Here is an 18,618-nt window from a genome sequence, read left to right as displayed (position 1 = left end):
TTACCCAGAGACCCCTAAAGTAAAATAGACAAACCTGTGGACTCCCCACCAGAGGTGACCCATGGGGGGGGCACAGACAGGGTCATGTGACCCCCAGGTTTCTACCTTCCATTTGGTCCTGCTCCATGATGTGCTGTTGTAGCAGGGCAGAGCAGTGGTGTGTCTCCAGGGCTAGCTGCTGCCTGCTCATGGAGTCAATGGCTGTGAGGCAACCCCTTCTGATGATGGGGAGATCTCTCTTCTGCAGTGATGCTACCATTTTTTGGTCCCCCCCCCCCCCGAATCCAGACAGGCTGCGTAGCCAACTGAGGTAAGTCAGAGGGTGAAGGTGACGCTCCCTCCCCACCGCCCATGGCTGAAGACTGAGCCCTAGCCCTGCCACCCCAGGCTGAAGCCCAGTCCTTGGCGGACCCCCTGAAACCTGCTTGTGGCTCCCTGAGAACCAGTGGCTTAGAACATTCTGGTAAAAACTTGACAGCCAGTCTATGCTAGTGCTTTTGCTGTTGCTAACAATGGTAGACCAGCACCAATGGTATTATGATGGGAACTTTCCCCAAGGTAAGACAATGAGTCACAACGGACCAGGCAAAAATATAAGGATATTTGGAAAAACAAACAAACAAAAAAGTGACACACCTTAATTTAATCACAGGAAGCTTGTGACATACTACAGTACCTAAGACCTGAGATATATCCACATCATCTCCCCTCTTCCCCTCCCCCTCAGTGGCCTTTGAAAATGATTTCACCTAGACCCTCCTGTATGATCATATTGAACTAAACCTCCAGCAAATTCAGCTTCTTGTCTTTGCATCTGTGCTGCAGGAAGCACCACTAGGCAGTGAAAGATCTAGGGATTTTTGGTGGCTTGTTGTCTGGAGGAGAAAAGAAACTAACCTAAAAATGAGTTCTTTGGATACAGCTGTAGAGGGAGTCTTCAGAAGTGGGATTGTATAGCCGTTATGGGCTTACTAACAAGAAATTCCATGTGTGTGGAGTTCAGAAGGAGAAATCAACTAAGAGATAAAACTCATGCTGTGTGAAAAGGTGTGCTTTAAGGACTTCCCTGGTGTGAGTAATGGATAGCTGGGGGAGTTAAGAGGTTTAGCTAACAAATGCTGGAGAATCACAGATAAGAGAATGAAACTCCCCTGCTTATGCACTGCCCTGTTTTCTTTAATGTTATAGACAGCAGGAGAGAAGTGAAATTACTCAGTTGTAGTGGTTATAGTCTGATATATGTATGGAAGTCCTGCTTCTGTAAAATATAGGAAAGAAGATCCATGTCAATTCACTTCTCCTCCTCCTAAACCTGTTCACTTTTTCCCCAAGAGTATTCCTGATCCCTGATGGAGTCCTAAGGATCTCCTCCATTTCCCTCTGCTTTATTCCACTCAGACTTCAGACCCAATATTGCAGTCACTGTCTTTCTGGCTTTGAAGGACTGGGCAGGACACCCACAGGATACTAGGAGGTTGGAGGAATTGCTATAAAGCATCCATTCCCTCCAGGTGCTGAATTCGCTACCTTTTGTAGCACTCCCAGCCTTTTCTGGCTTAGGGCCTGAAGGAATGGAACAGTGAATGGAGCTTCCCAATGTCTTTGCTTCCAATGTGACATACTAAGTACGAGATTGTGTCCTGTAACTTTCCAACACGGGTGGCCACAGTCAATGGGAGCTGCAGCTGCTGAGCACCTGTGAAAAGCAGGACACTTCTGTGCCTAAATAAAGATTTAGGGGCCCAATTTGAGGCTTCCAGGTATGAAAATTTGACTTAAGTTACTTGGGGCCAGCTCATGGGTTTTAGCTACTAGCCCCATTATAGGGGCTGAGAAAGAATCCTACCACAATGCAGGTCACTGGAAGAAATTTGTCTGACTGTCAAAATTCCTCCAAAGGCTCAGGGAAAGCAGGTGCTCTACTGAAGTGTTACGGTGGCACTACAGGTATGTCTACACTGGAATAAAAGACTCCTGGCATGGTTGTGGCTGGCGCAGGTCAGCTGACTCGGGCTTGCAGAGCTAGGCTGCAGGGCTAAAAATTACTGTGTAGACATTTGAGACCCTTGTGGAGTCTCAGAGCTCAGGCCCAAGCCTGAACATCCACACAGCAATTTTACAGCCCCACAGTCTAAGCCCAGCGAGCCTGAGTCAGCTGACCCGGGCCAGCCACAGGTGTTTAATTGCAGTGTAAACATACCTTTATTGCTGTCCACTGTACCAGCTTGGCTCTGCTTGACAATGCAAAGGAGAAATAGGGCCATGGCTCTGGTTACATCCTACCACTTTTGGGGAGGCTACAGTCACCAGTGACCCCAGTCTAATGCCATCCTTGCACTCTGCATCCTGATTGTGGGACTGCTCCTTGTGGCCTCTCACTCCCTTGTAACCCAGGCAGAGCCAGCTGGCACTTTAAGTGAATGAGACTGATTCAGGTTATTAATCTTCTGCCCGATTATCATTAACCTGCTAAGCCCCTGATATCATTTTTTCCCTGCCCTGAGTCTCCACCGGCTGGTGTAGTCATTGAAACCTGTGCCAAGTGTATGTAAAGCACTCCCACATCAGAAGGGTAGCTCTTTACATTCCCTTTGCACATGATTAAAGGGCTCCACAAGCTGGAGGCCAGTGAAAAATCAGGCCCAGATTTCCTTGCCACACTTCCCACTGATGAACTGTGAACAAATGACAAGTCATAAGTGCCTCCCAGCAGGGCATATCTGTAATGCCTCTACTCTGTGCCTAGTGATAGGTTCCATACTACAATCCTGGATCTGTTCCAGAGAAAAATAATGGTGCCTGACAGTTCCTCGGTTTTCATGACTGGGAGACACTGAAAGGGTGATGAGGAAGGAATTTTCCAGATTTCAGTTCACTTCTGCTATGTGCTCATCTAAAAGCAGCTGGCAATCTAACCACCCCCCATAGTGAACTTGGACAACTAGTAGAAGCACAGCTCCAGTCAGATTTGCCCATATAATGTTTGCCACATTCTCCAGTTGCTTTCTCCAGCCAACCATCGTTACCTCATTCTTATCCAGACTGAGCTTTCACAAACTTGTCCCCATGCCAGACCTGATCTCTACCAGACACAGACACTTGAAGCACCCTCTGTGTTGGATGAAATGGCGATATAAAGTTGTCTGTGATGAAGTGGGAATTTTCTGTAATATTTTTATGATGCGGGTGCATGCCTCAGTTTCCCTCTGTACTCTGCATTGCTACCCAGAGGGTGCAAAAGGGTTAAATCCACTCTTGGGGCAGAGCAAGAGTTATGAGGTGTTGTGTCGTAACTGCCTGGGGTGAATGAATGGGTCAGGTTATTAAAGTGTGTGGCTGAAATTGACCATATCAATGGCGGGTCCAGAAAAGAAAACGGGAACTCCAAGGACTGAACAATGAACACCTAACAATGGGAAACTCCAGCAGACGGAGCGTGGGAGCTCAGTGTGCCTCTGCAGCAAGGCAATGGAAGAGGAAGTGTCAAGATACTGGGATAAGAGTTGGCTTTTGGAGGGACTCAGCAGCTCTCACCTTGGACTGAAAAAGAGACAACAGGAGACAGCCAAAAGTGAATTCAATGGCAGCTTGGCAGGGTGGGGAGAGTTGGCTTGGCCAGACTGGATTATGTCTTCACCTTTATTTCTCTCTGTTAACCTAATGCAGGGGTCAGCAACCTTTCAGAAGCAGTGTGCTGAGTCTTAATTTATTTACTCTAATTTAAGGTTTCGCATGCCAGTAATACATTTTAACGTTTTTAGACGGTCTCTTTCTATAAGTCTATAATATAGAACTAAACTATTGTTGTATGTAAAGTAAATAAGGTTTTTACAATGTTTAAGAAGCTTCATTTAAAATTAAATTAAATTAAAATGCAGAGCCCCCTGGACCGGTGGCCAGGACCCAGGCAGTGTGAGTGCCACTAAAAATCAGCTCGTGTGCCGCCTTTGGCACACGTGCCATAGGTTGCCTACCCCTGACCTAACGGCTAGTCTACACTAGAAGCACTACATCGGCGCAGCCACAGCAGGTCTGGTGAAGATGCTCTATGCCGATTAGCAGAGAGCTCTCCCGTTGGCATAATTACTCCACCTCTGCAAGAGGCGGAAGCTGTGTCAGTGGGAGAGCGTCTTGGATCAGGTGTGTATCTCCGTTGGATCCATTGGGCAGAGCTCACGGTGTGAAGCAAGAGTGCTAGAGCCTGGAGGCTCAGTCTTGGAGGCACTGAGGCACGTGGCTGACCCATAAGGAAGATTGAGACCACTTGGGGGACTGCCACATCGAAGCAGTTCCTCCAAGGGACTGTTTAAAAGCTGGGGCCCTGCCACATAGCCGTAACAACTTGATCAGGGTCAGGACAGAACATTTCCTAATGTTTATTGAACCAGTTGGCAGGGCCAGTTCAGACCGGCTGCAGAAACTGCAGTGGTAATAGTCATTCTCATGGCTGATGGGAGGCTTGCTGTTCCCTCCTCCTCCAAACTGTAAAGAAGAGCGCAAGCTGTGCTGATAGCTGCCTTCTAGAGATGAAAAATGTCCCAGTGCTTGGTCACTCCAGCCTCCATCAATCAGCAGGGATGTTCAAGAGCTGCTAGATGGCAACATGTAAACCCTGCCTCCCAACCTTGTGAGATACCACTTCTGATGAAGACACTCTAAGCTGATGAGAGAGAGCTCTCTGTCAGCTTAATAGCTCCACCTCCGCAAGAGCTTCTCCTGTTGGCATAGTGCTGTCTACACCAGCGCTTAGGTCAGTGTAACTATGTTGTGTGGATTATTATACAGGGCCTCTCCTAACACTGCCATCACCTACTCTCTCTAACTTGCGGCTGTTCCAGGACTACGTGCCCCTGGTTGATACCCACTTGGATGGTGCTGTTTTTTTCCTCTTGCTTCCTGTTCTGGCTCAGCACTCCTTTCAATGGAATAATTACAGAGTGGGCTCAAACTAATGGGTCTGCAGGGGCTTGGACCAGTTCTTATTACTGATTCTTTACTGTTAACCAGTGGTGCTTTGAATCAGACTTCAGTCTAATCAGAGTCCATTTTTGACAATGGGAACATCAGGACCTGCTAGCAGAAAATGCTTTATAAGGGAAAACTCTGTGTACTGAAAATTGTGGAATGCTGGTAATTTTGGTCCGATCTGTGAGTGTATATATAGCAAGAGGACAAGCAGGCAGGGCTGGTAGGGTGCTAGGCAGAAGCACTCCACTGAAATAGTGAGAGACAGGGTAGCTTAAAGTGTAATACCAGTTTCCTTATTTCTAAAAAAAAAAAAAAAGTCCTTCTTTGTTAGAGGACAGTTCACATTCCTTTGGGATTCTTTACTGCTGTCACATGACAGACAGGCTTTATATTATAAGGCTGCACAGTTATGAGACTCAGGTTACTGGCAGTGAACAATTAAGAGTAAAACACTGTGCAGCATCCGAGGCCAGGGCTACACTACAAACTTACGTTGGTATAACTACATGGCCCAGGGGTGTGAAAAATCCCCATCCCTGAGCGACGTAGTTATACTGATCTAACCCCTGGTGTAGACAGTGCTATGTTGATGGGAGGCCTTCTCCCATGGACATAGCTACCACCTCTCACGGAGGTGGATTAACTACACCAATGGGAGACGCTCTCCCGTGAGCGTAGCAGCGTCTTCACTGAAGCACGACAGTGGTGCATAGCTGCGCTAGTGCAGCTGCACTGCTGCAGTATTTTAAGTGTAGACCTGCCCTTAGTTAAGTAACTTCCCTTAAAGTAAATGGGAATTAATTTCTGTGTAACACCAAAAAATCTTTCTAGGAATTTTGCTAGGCTCCTGTCTATCGTTTGTCTTTTCAATCCAGTCCACAACAGTGCAGAAATGGGGAGAATGTGGCAGCTTTCTCTGGCTTGTCTATAAAACCTGAGATAGTAAATGGAGTCTGGGATCAAAATCAGACCCGGTGTAAGTGTGTGGTAATCCAGTGACAAAAGGGAAGCTGTTCCTACCTGCTCCAGGTCTGAATTTTTGAGCTGGGCCTATGAAATTCAAGGAATCTAGGGGGAAAAGATGAGAGAGAATTAGAAGGTAATGTTTTGAAAGGGTCATATGTAAAGGGGATAAACTACACTCCCTTATGATCCAAGATCTAAGAACCAGGGAAATGATTCAAGTATTAAAATAGACCTGTAACGTCAGTCTCTTCAGACATACATGAGTGTTACTAGGCTCGAGAAGAAAAAGCACAGGAACAGAGTGACAGTTTCTCACTGACTCAACAGGACCTGTCAAGCTATTTCCACATTTCTTTCACTTGCTCATTAATGACCTCCTGCTCTATAAAAAGAACACCCCAAATATTCTAAGCCCTTAGGAGAACATTTCATATTGTCTATCAGATATTAAATGGTCTGTTAGCAGCAAGGAAAGAATTTCCTGAAACTCTGGCCAGCATTTCCACCTCACCTACACGCCTTAACAAGAAGTTATGCATGATTAAATTGGCCATTACAAGATAAACAAATGCAGGTGACACATTTAGCCCCAATCATTGACATCTACACTTCATGTCAGACCAAACCCCAAATCAGTTTCAAAGTAATGAAGTCATAGGTGTAAGTAACTCAGAAAGAAGATAAAGCTGTCAAACTCTCCACGATTGCCTCCAGAAGTGAGTGAACTGTCTGGAAGAAAAACATCTTTGTCATTGACTGACCTGTGGTTTTGAAAAATAAAATAAAACTGTACTGGAAGTTAAACAAAGCAACGTGAACCAAACGATTCTTTCTTTTGTGTGCAGGCTACAAACTAGTCAAGGGGAAAATGCATTCTTTTGAGTCAGAATCTGAACAACTTCTGGCATACAAAACCAATTGGCAAATGACATCAAAGTCCATTTTGTTAGCTTGGGGCTCAATTCTGCAACCTTTATGCTGAATTGTACCAAGTAGTAGCAGTGGCACTATTCACGTAAATGCTGCTCAGTATAAGAGTTGCAAAATCAGGTCCTCTGCTGTTAACACAATGGTTTAAGTTTAATCCAAGTGTAACTTCACTGAGTTCAATGGAGTCACACCAAGGATGAACTGGCCCCATGGCTATCATACATGAGATCTGGGTTCAAGAGTAACTTTGGGATTAGAGCTGTGTGAAATGTTTGCAGTGAAATCCCAGAACTATATACAACTCTCTTGTTCTGGCATTTCATTTGAAATTCAATACTTGATACATTTTACTGAAAGGATCATCAAGACTCTCAAACTTCTGAGTTGGACCTTGGCTCTGTTTTAAGTTGGCTCAGATTCACATATGGTAGTGCCTCTGTTTTGAGTGTATTTTGCTTTAAGTTTTTGGCTTGTTTGAACCTGGAATGGAAGGGGCCAAATTCTGCTGTTATACCTTGGAAATGCCTTTGGGCCAAGTGGTGTAAACCATCCAGATTGAAACCAAAGTAAATGTCCACACAAACCCTCCTCTGAAATGAATTCAATGACTCAGCTTGAGTCAGAATCCCCATCTCCTAACATGGAAAGTTTGTATATGTAAGGGAAATTGTGCTTAATAATATTAGGTCAAATCCTGATTTAACTGGGAGTGTCATCTGAATAAGGGCTGAGTTGGAACATTAGGCCTTGAATCCAGAGCAATAATAAACAAATATATATTTTTTATTTATTGTGCACCCAAACCTGAAGACTCCCAGATGCCTGTTAGTCTATAGAATGGTTGCTGATTAATAAGGTACCAACTCACTGTTGGCTAAAAGATGAAGTTCCCACGCATGTTAAAATGGAAAAAAAAATACAGAGGAGTAAAATTTTCAAAAGCTTCTGTATCTCATTTTCAAAAGTCCCTATGGCACTTAGGATCCTAAATCTCATTGGGAGTCCAATGGGACTTAGGAATTCTGTGTAAAATTTTCAAGAGTTCCTGTCATGCAAACTACATTTTCAAATGATAGAAAAATCTTTTTCTCACATTGCTGTAAACAGATACCAGCCTTTTTTGAAAAAGAGATGATCATGGATTTCTCACCTTTCACAAAGTTACTGTCCTCCTGCTGCTTTGCTCCAGGTGTCTGTGTTACACCGTTGGAATGCATCGGTGAGTCAGAGCACAACTTAGTGTGTTGATCCTGTGTCAACCTGAGGTGTCCAGAGAGACTGTCTTGGCCATGTTGGCTCTTCTCTTTGAATTCAGGAACAGAGCCCCCATTTCCTACTGGCAAAATGGAGGAAGAATTAGCAATAGTGTTTGCTCATAGATCAAATGATGCAGTAAAAATTAAAATGAATGAATAAGCACCAACTAATTTTACCTTTATGTTCATTTTCTATGCAGTGTCTATATCCTTGTTGTGTTCTAATTTCCTGGTTTTTTTTGTTTTTTTGTTTTTAAAAAAAGGAGAAAAAAAAAAAGAGAAGCACCTTTTTAATACGAACAGTCAGTGTAGATGGAGCCAAGTAAAATGCAACATTGTGGCAGCTGGTCATAAAAATCCTGACCCCAGTAAGGTTTACGCAAGACCATCTGACGCAAGGAACTTGCCTTGTCCTTGTCTCTGGTGACTGTTGACCAGAACTTTGCAATCTGTTGGTTAACTGCTGCTTAGGGTCATGTTCTAACTCACTGTCTAGTGAAGAGCAGTCCCATTGCTCCCGTCACAGCTGCAGAATAGGTTGCTGCAGTAGTATTCAGAGAGCAGTCTGGGAGAAGGGTTCCTTCTATCCCCTGGAACCTTCCCTGTCCTGAACCTGGCTACGTGGGATTAGTGCAGGAGGGAGGAAGATTTTGCTTTCAGAAAATCATGGAAGGAGTCTGTCAGACTGAGTGCCAGGAGCTCTTGGCTCCCAGTTCTGTCACTAAACCAGGTCTCTCCACTGAAGTTGAATTAATTTTCATATTGCATCACATGTCCTCCCTCAAGTAATAACGTCTATGAAAAGAAAATGAACAAACAAGGTAGTGACAGACAAGGCAGTGAGAGACATTGGAAAGTGAAGACAGAAATGTCTGGGAGCAACAGTAGCACCGCTCCCGTATTAATGATGATTAATAAGTTACTTATTCAAGAGCAGATCCCCATCTGACTGCTGGAGCTGCACATAGTGAAGATGGTTGTAGACTACAAAAACTGAGACAGTGCAGGAAACTATAAACTGCACAATAGCATGAGATGTATTGTTGTCTGTGGCGCATGAGATGTATGGCTACGAAATGCAGTCCAGTGAGAAGCAGAGTTCCCTCAACTCCCACCTTGCAGGTTTGAGCCTACTCTGAAACCTTCATATCTAGGGTAGCTGGGAAAAGAGAGCTTAACAAATTCCAAAGGGCGTGATTTTCCAGACCATAGACAGGCAAAATTCCCATTAATTTCAATAGGTTTGCCTGTGGCAGGACAGCAGAATCAGGCCCTTGGCTTCTAATTTAACTCAAAATCTGCTGTTCTTTACACCCAAGCAAATCTGGAGTAAACTCCACTGACTTCAGTGGCCCTATTAATCATCTCGTATTTGTTTTCTTCAGATGCTGTTTCTGTTAGTTCCTCTTATCTCAGTTATGAGGTTAGTTGGTGTCCATAACGAACACCATGTTCTATTTGGCACAGGCAATTGACAGTGGCTGATTGGTACATAGGGTTAATTAGCTTGCTTCCTTCTTCCGCATCACTAGTCATTGAACAGATCTAGCCTCAGGTAGAATTCCTGAGTTCTTATGCCACTGTTGTCACTATTGTGCAAGATAGTCTTGCCATGGTAAATTTGAGAGAAAATCAGAGATTTGTCATGGCAAAATTCATGGGTTTTGGTTAAAGCTAGTAAAAAGTCACACCCAAGTGCTTTTCAAAATGTGTGTAATGTACTTTGCACAAAAGAGAAGTGTGGGTGGTACCACATGCCTCCTGTGAGCTTTGCTTAGTTTTATCTGGTTTAATTATTTTTAAACTTCTTTAGTGGGGAAGAAGGGGTCACCTCTTCTCACCTCCCCTCTGACTTGCTTATGAATTCACACACGTGCCTTCTTCATCCTAAATTGCCAGTAGAATTCTTTATATTTTGGGGTTTTATACCCATTAAGTTTAAGCACATTTAAACAGTGATGTGACAGAGCAAGCAGTCATGGAGAAAAGGATGGTGCCTCAGTGGGGAGATAGTCGATGCTATTTAAGAAGCTGGGATAAATCTCCCTGATTGTTGGGGCTCCCGTTTTCCCCACTGTTACCTGGCTTTTTTTGTCAGGGGGAGGGAGGGAAAGTAGGGCCTGGGAAGTTTGTCCCTACCTCGGAAGTAGACTCAAGGCATGCTGTAGAGCAGCCTTGGTCCATGAAAGAGTAGGGGGAGAGGAGGCCCGTTTGCGAATATCCTTTTACCAGGGCACACTGGGAAGGAGAAGAATCTGTTGCTACCCCAGCACAGGCACGCCTACCTCTGGAGTGCTGGAGAAGCAGTACTAGAGAAGGAGTTGTTCCGAGAGCTTGAGATATAGTTTATTGGAGACCTACAGGCCAAGGTTCTGTGGAACCGATAATATTCTGACTATTGTGTATTCTTGTGGGGGACAGGATTTTGTATGTGTAGGGAACTTTGTGTTTCTGTTGATGCTATTCAGTGCTTTTATGTCTGCAGTGGCCTAAGCTTATAACCTGGTGTCTGCCTGTGACCAGTTCAGCACGCTGTCTCCACAGTGTACGAGACATGCTAACTATGTTTGTCTAATTGGTTTGGCCAATCCTCCTTTCTCCCAGCTCTGTGAGAAATAGGGCCTCCAGAGTGCATTGAATCATGTGCTACTTATGCCATGCTAATGCCATGTGCTTTAGGCACTCTGTCCCCTACTGCCCAGAATACTGATACAAATATGGCTGGGATGGTGGAAGAACTTCTGTGTGAGATGGACACAAACTGAACCATATTACTTGTAATTGGTTTAAGTGGTCATGCTGCTAACTGCTTGCAAATCACAGTTTAAAAACTCTCGAGAGAGCCTAAGAAAACCATTCTAACTTGACACAGGCTACTGAACAGCAGTTGGGTGGTAACGGCTTCCTCCAATATCTAAATGTTTCATTTTCATGGCAAATTTGAAACCTTATGCATAGTGGGGCAAGTCTTTTGGCCTCATTTATGGATGTTCCAAGGCTTAAATGCAGCATTTGGACTATGTTCAGGTAAGGGGCACAAAGTAGGGTTCTTTGCAGGAGGGTTCTGCAACCCTGCTTCTTCCCCCCCTCCTCCCCACGATAGGGAGCTGAATTGTTCTGCAGCTGAGGAGGGTGGAGGTTTGGTGACTGGCAGTGCAGCCAGGGAGTTCATACACAGCTAAAATCCACAGGATGATTACCCCACCAAGGTACTGCAGGCTACATCACTGTTCCTCTCCATAGCTGCTAGTTCAGGCTATGGGGCCACTTGTGAGCTTCTTTAGGCTGAGGACCACATTCCTCAGCTCTACGTGCATTTTCCTGAATGTACAGCCCATTCACTTGGGTTGTGTGTTCTGTCCAAGGGTTTCCTTCCATCCATTTAAATACATTTGGTGAATTTCTATTTTGAACATACCAGACCTTTAGCTGTACAAGCCCCAGAATCTCCTTTCTTCAGGGCAGCTGTTTCTAAGGGCAGGGTGACTTCCTGTGAAGATAAATCCCATCAGAGGCATGACAATTATACTGCTTAAACAACTCACATCTATTGATTTCATGCCTCTTGATATCAACCATTGAAATAAGAACAAACACTAAAGAAAGGAAAAGCTCTCATATAGTATATGAGATTAGGGACGTCTGTTGTTTGCTTACACAGCATCACAAATATGCACTGTATCTTACAGACAGGTAAATTCTGCCACAAAGAAGTTATAGGCAAAGGCCACAATGGGGAAATCAGATCCTCATGGGCAGGTTTCTGCACTATGTAGAGCCCCAAGTGAAGGACTGCAGCCAAAGTTTCATGGCAAGCAGCTATGATAAATGCTAAGGGATTGTGAGGAAAGGAGGCTGAGGGAAACAGCAATAAAATCATTGGGTGGTTTTGGCTGGTAATGTGTGTCATGGAGGTTCTGAGAGCTCTCTTTGATCTGTGTGGCTGTGCAGTACTGCGTATTTCAGGGAAGGACATGGTTTGTACTGTTCACGGAAAAGGGTTTTATAGGAGGAAAGAGCAGAGCCATGATGGACCAGGTCAGGAAGATGGGTCCAGAGCATGTTGTCGATGCTTAATAAACAATGAAAAGGAAACATTATTTATTATGGTCCAACTCAAAGGACAGCAGGTGTAACATCTTGTAGAAGAGTACAATAACTTATGTAAAGGGCCCCTTCAGCCACCTGGCTGCAGAATTTATCCCTTTACCACAGAATTATGCTCCAGAACCAGATATAATGATTTAAAAATAATGTTTCTAGACTTTGTGGTTGTGAAGAAAATCTTAGCAATGTGAACCAGGCGTGAAGTGTAACAAGATGCAGTGATGTCTCTGTTAATTGGGCAGACAGCCTGAAACCAAAACTTGTAAACTGCCACACTCCTCTCAATGGTGTGTTAATTTTGTAACCTATTTATTAACCAATTTAAATGTAAACACTGATCACTTCAGCCAAAACATCCCATGGACAGGACTGGATTGGGATTCTGAAGTGGTGCAGGGACTTGAGAGATCAGACTTGTCTCACTGTGACTCTGTTTCTCCACCTGTAAAACAGGAATACTGATCAGGTGCTTGGACTAGATAATCTAGTGGTCCCTGTTGGCCTTAAAAACTATGATACCTTTTGCAAAGCACTTTGAGATGCAAAGCACTGACTGTACAATTGAAAACCATTGTTTTGGGTCAAACAAAATGCTTAGTTTTTGGGCATTTTGAACCTTATTTTAAAAGAAGCAAAGGAAATGAAGGGTGACAGTTTTGTGACTAAATGGCAGATTGTGATCCAAATCCTCAGCTAGTGTAAGGTGGTGTAGCTCTGTTAAAGTCAATGGAGATGTACTGTTTCATCGCAACTAAGCATCTGACTGAATGTCTGTGGATTATAACATTTAGAGGTGATTTAAAATTAGTATTTCTGGTTTTAGATTTTAACCAATAAAACTGCCCCAAGACTATCTTTTACAAGTCAGTTTTTAAATGTGCGCTGAAAATACCTGGTTTAGCTATTTTGAAATTTTTTTTTTCACTTTATCTCCTTTGCTGGATTCTATTCCCAATTTTGTTACTGAGAAGTTTAAAAAATCTAGAAGATATTCTTTGCAATGTAACTAAAATCTTTTTTAAAATTTGAGTCCATAAAGGGCTGTAATGACATATTATACATTACTTATGTAATTTTTTCCTGTTTTAACATACCAGCTTTTTCTTTATAAAACTCTGAGGCTCTTCTTTCTTCAGGACAGCTGCTCCCAAGGACTCGGAGCATTTCTGTGAAGATAAACAAGAACTGCAGAGGTTTGACTTGCAATGAATGCTATTTAATATCACAAATATTTTCAGAAATAGCTTTCATAATAGAAAACATTAACTCCTCAGTGCAGCCTGAAACTAGCACAAACTGATTTATGATTAACACATCTCCCTGTTCTAAATAGCCGTGCAGTGTTGCTGCACACTGTTAAACAGCTGCTGTGTTACAGAGCAGAGGTGGGCGTATTTCAGTGGTGGGCGAAGTGATTCCTGTACATTCTATTTTCTGCCAGGGTGTTGTCTTAAGTAATATTTATAAAGTGTTCCTGAGACCTTTGAATGAAATGTGTTACAAAAAGCAAATTTATTGTTAAGATGTTAACCTCTGAGGACATACACAGCTTGTCTGTCCTGGAGAATTGAATGGGTCAGATTGCACCACTGTGTGCCCATGGTGTGGTGTGTCCACACTAGATTGTAGTTAACTAGAAGAGTCTGCTGCTGTTTTGTCTCTCATCACACTAGCTCTGCACTACACCACTAGTGCAATGTCAACTGGATACATATCCCATTGATCCTGGCACAGCCCCTAGAAGCAGTAGATTCTGGAAAATTTTGAAAGGCCTTGTAGGATACTTCAGGAAGCATTTTACAGGAGTGCTGGAGGATGTGGTTAGTATGCTTGTCTAGTGTCAATGAGGCCACAGAAGAAGCTTCATGCCTTCTGTTATGCTTCACCCTATGCTTGGACCAGCCTCCCACTTCTTCATCACCATGTGCTCTTTTTCTTCAGTTCTAATCAACCTGCACTGTTTTCCTCATCATTGTTGTATCCACGTTCTCGCATTCCTGAGCTGTTGCCCTGAACTAGCGTGAGCTCTTCTAACTTGCAAAGAGATAGTGTCTCTATTTTGTGTATTATAAAATGCTGGGTACATTTATGGTGCTGTATAAATAATTAACTATAAGTACAGTGGTGCTCACTAGGATTACATATTAAGTGCTATGATCTGATCATAGTGGATAGGCAGTAACTTGCAGAAAGGTAATTTTGCTGCCAGCTGATGCTTTCACATAACAATCATCACTATTTATCCGTGTTTAAAAACGCTTAATCACAAACCATCACACAATTTCGAGGCACAGTTCATTCACATTGACTGGCAACCTTTGCTCTAAACAGGCCCAGGATTGGAATAGCTAGGTTGTTGCAGGACAGGATTGAGCCTGAATTGGCACAGATGTGTGGGAAGCTTGTTTTAATGCAAGTTCTAGCTGGTGGTATCAGTACCTCATTTTCATGAGCACACAGGTCAATTTATCTGCCAGTTGGCAACTTCCCATTGTGTTACTGGGATCATGCAATAGAGCTGCAAGATTGCATTGACTGTGCATTTATTTCCCATACCTCTTATAGCCTACCTCTTGTCTTTTCTCTGTCCAGTCAGAAAACACTTTTCTGCTTTTAAGAGCTAGTAAGGGCATAGCAGTTGATAGCGTGTATATAGGCAGCACCCTCCCAAAAAAGCACTTCTCAGCTGTGCAATGTGTTGCCTACTTGAGAATTTCAGGAACTGATTCCTGGCTTTTATAACATGAAACAAGATGAATCCGATACCAGGAGACTGACCAAGTAACAATTGTTTAATCTCTGGTGTTGATTACTTTAAACTACAGCTAAGAACTTCAAAAGTGGCTAGTGACTTAGGGTGCCCCATTTGAGATGCTGTTAAGGTTCCTGATTTACAGAAAGTACTGAGCACCTGCCATCTGAAAACAAGGCCCTACCAAGGAGTATGTAATTTGGTCTTCAGAGAGTTCTAAATGCCCAATATAGCCTCTGAACCTTGATTTGACCTGGTCAGCTGTTCCCGTTAGTTTGTAACAAAGGCAGCTTTCTGATGCTGTAATCATAGTATCAGTTGTGCTACAATAAGATCTATTTGTATGTTGCAAATAATACTTTTAATAAAAAGGGTTCAGTCTGTAAATGATTTTTTCCCCAGCACCTGAATAGCTGCAATCCTACCACAAGTACAAATAATTTAAAACATGACACCAGGCCTTTGCCTTCTATCACAGGGTAAAATCTAGACGACTTTACTTAGTTTTTAATCAGTCCTCACTCAGGCAAAACTTTCCCCGAAGGCGGTGAGATAATTGTCTGAATAAGGATTGAGTGGAGAGAGGCCCCGGAGTTGGGCCCAGCAGACTGTGCAATTCCATTGTGACAGAGCTTGCAGCAGAATTCACCCCCACCTCCGCCACAGAATTGTGCTCTAGAATCTTGTCTTAAATTTTAATTTTTAAAAAATGATTCTTACGGTCGTGGAGAAAACCACAAAACCGAGGCAGCATCTAATGCCTGTGTCTGCAAAGAGGCTGAAACAATAGCTCCAAGTGATGTGAATTGCTCCGTTTATCTCCCATTGATGTCTTCCATGTTTTATTATGGTGGGTGGGCCAAGGTACAGATTTGAGGACTCCATAGTCCCCTCAGTCCCCAGCAACCTCCCACTGATGTCACTGTCTTGCGGAGGCGGAGTACCTATGCTGATGAGAGAAGCCCTCCCATCGGTGTAGGTAGAATCTTTGCTGCAGCAGCGCAGCTACACCAGTGCACCGTTTAAGTGTAGACCTGTCCTGAGGTGTAGCTGTGCTGAGTAACAGAACTCAGTATTGCCAACACCAAGTGTTCAAAAATCATGTCAGGCCTTTAAAAAAAGGCTTAAAAATAACGTTTTAAAAATGTGGGGTTCTTTCCAATTGCCTTCTGCTTTCTGAGCCTTTGGGTCACAGGCATGTCGTGCTTTCAAGCTTTTCTCTGCAACCATGAGGGCTAAAAATCAACTTTTTAAAAAAAAAAAAAAAGCTGAGATTCTCATGTTGTAACCAGATGATTCCAGAAGCTGGGCCTTTAATATAAGAGCTGGGATAAAATCATGAGATTAAAACACTGCTCCTGAATTTCTCCTGTTTGCCCCCATTTTTCTCCAGGGCAAAGCTCCCGGGGTCTGCCCTGTTATATCTGCTTATTTAAGCAGAGCTGAATCCCTGAAACAAACAGACCTTTATATCAGGACTGACAGGGCTCTGTGACTAGTAAAATGCATTTCAAAATGACAGACCTCTCCCCTCTTGGTCTTCATGGCATTGGATGTGTTGTGCAGTCCGTGCACTCATTCCCTGGGGCCAAGGGTGTAGCTTGTGTTACACTCAAGTGACTATTTCAGCTGATTGATGGAGTCTCAGAACATTCAGCCCTCTTTGCTTCTAAGGAAGGTGGCCCTGATCTGGGCCCTTATGGAAAGGGGAGCAAGCTGTGGGTGAAATGAGGGGCAGAGGGAGGGACCTTAAAAAGGAATTAAAACTCCCACACTTGATATGCTCCATATGATTATTAATAAACAAAAATGCATTCATAAATACTTAGAATCATAGGACTGGAAGGGCCCTTGAGAGGTCATCTAGTCCAGTCCCCTGCACTCATGGCAGGACTAAGTATTATCTAGACCAGGAGTGGGCAAACTATGGCCCGCAGGCTGGATCCAGCCTGTGAGTCATTTTAAGCCAGCCCGAGAGCTCCCGCTGGGGAGCGGGTTCTAGGGCTTGCCCTGCTCCGGCGCTCCAGCCAGGGTGCTGGGTCAGGGGCTGCACCATGTGGTTCGGCCCCACTCCAGCTGGGGCACTGAGTCTGGGGCCGCACCACATGGCTCTGTCCTGCTCTGGCGCTGTCGCTGGGGCGCAGGGTCGGGGGCCGCACCACGTGGCTCGGCCCTGCTCTGGCACTCCAGCCGGGACACAGAGTCAGGGGCTGCTCCACGCAGCTCCCAGAAGCCATGGCATGGTCCCACTCTGGCTTCTATGTGCTCCAATGGCCCCCTCCAGTGGTCCAATGGGAGCTGCAGGGGTAGTGCTGTGGATGGGGCAGCATACAGAGCCTCCTGGCTGTGCCTCCACATAGGAGCTGGAGAAGGGACATGCCACTGCTTCCAGGAGCCACTTGAGGTAAGCGCTGCTTGGAGCTTGCACCCCTGAGCCTCTCCCCACACCGCAACCCTGCCCCAGTCCTGATCCCCCTCCCACTCTCCAAACCCCTCAATCCCAGCCCGAAGCACCCTCCTGCACCCCAAACCTCTCATCCCCAGCCCACCCCAGAGCCCAGCTGGAACCTACACCCCTTCCCGCACCTCTGCCCCAGCCCTGATCCCTCTCCCACCCTCTGAACCCCTCAGTCTCAGTCCAGAGCACCCTCCTACACCCCAAACTCCTCATCCCCACCCCAGAGCCCACACCCCGCAACCAGAGCCCTCATCCCTTCCTGCACCCCAACCCCAATTTTGTGAGCATTAATGGCCCGTCATACATTTTCTATTCCCCGATGTGGTCCTCAGGCCAAAAAGTTTGCCCACCCCTGCTCTGCCACTTAAGTTGGCAGCTGTGAGGCCAATCAAGTAACTGCTTTTCTCCCCTCCTGCTGCTGATCCAGCTAAAATGCGATTTGCTGAATTGGATACAGTACTTGCCATCAGCCCTCATACACCCGAGTTCTCTACTTTGCCAAAAGACCAGTGTTCCTAAAATCAGTGTCTTGCTGTCTTTCTAGCCTTAAGGATTTACGGTTTGCTTCTCTTTATGCTAGAGATGGGTTGAACCAAAACCCTAGATTTTGGTGTTTAAAATCTGTATCCAAATTCTGCAACTCTCACCCCGTTCTGGGTTTTGGGTCTTTTTCTTATATAGGCTCCTATTACCCCCCACCCCCATCCTGATTTTTCACACTTGCTGTCTGGTCACCCTAAACAGGGAGGGGGGTGGTTTAAAAACTGAGAGTGAAAAAGCTGCTTTTTTTTTTTAAATGTCTACTAGTAGTGTTCCACCTTTACATTGTAGGTCAGAGGATCGATGGATTAGAAAGCCTACAGTAAAACACAGGTAGCCCAGCTGATTTTCAAAACTTGATATGTTAAAAAAATCTTTTCTGTTGAAAGTATGTGAGGGAGAGGGAAGTAAATGCAAAATGAGGCTGGGAGATAAACTCTAACTGAAGCACACTGGAGCTATCTTTGGTGCCCCTGTTATCCACACAGTAAATTAAAGGACCAGTCTCTTTTCAGACTTGCCTAAGACAGAGAGACCCTCAGTCTTGACGTTTCCACTTAAACAACTTCATCAATTTTTATTCCTCTATTTTCAAATAACGTTGAGAATTTTTCAAATCAACGTCTTTCTTTCTAATATTT

At 44.4% G+C, this 18,618-nt stretch overlaps 1 protein-coding gene across 1 annotated transcript in view; it reads right to left on the bottom strand.

Annotated features, from left to right (window-relative positions):
- The window catches only part of KIAA2012 (KIAA2012 ortholog), an 85,756-nt gene that overhangs the window by 27,220 nt on the left and 39,918 nt on the right, over positions 1-18,618 (bottom strand). Inside the window, exons 13-16 of the mRNA XM_044978280.1 lie at positions 13,322-13,393; positions 11,539-11,610; positions 8,298-8,349; positions 8,015-8,197 (exon numbers count right to left, since the gene is read on the bottom strand). Of these exons, the coding sequence (XP_044834215.1) occupies positions 8,015-8,197; positions 8,298-8,349; positions 11,539-11,610; positions 13,322-13,393 (379 nt within the window). The remainder of the gene's footprint in view (positions 1-8,014; positions 8,198-8,297; positions 8,350-11,538; positions 11,611-13,321; positions 13,394-18,618) is intronic.

The sequence above is a fragment of the Mauremys mutica genome, chromosome 10 (assembly GCF_020497125.1).
Source record: "Mauremys mutica isolate MM-2020 ecotype Southern chromosome 10, ASM2049712v1, whole genome shotgun sequence".
Lineage (NCBI taxonomy): Eukaryota > Metazoa > Chordata > Testudines > Geoemydidae > Mauremys > Mauremys mutica.
The sequence above is the reverse complement of the archived record's forward strand: the minus strand, read 5'-3'. Positions and strand labels throughout refer to the sequence as shown.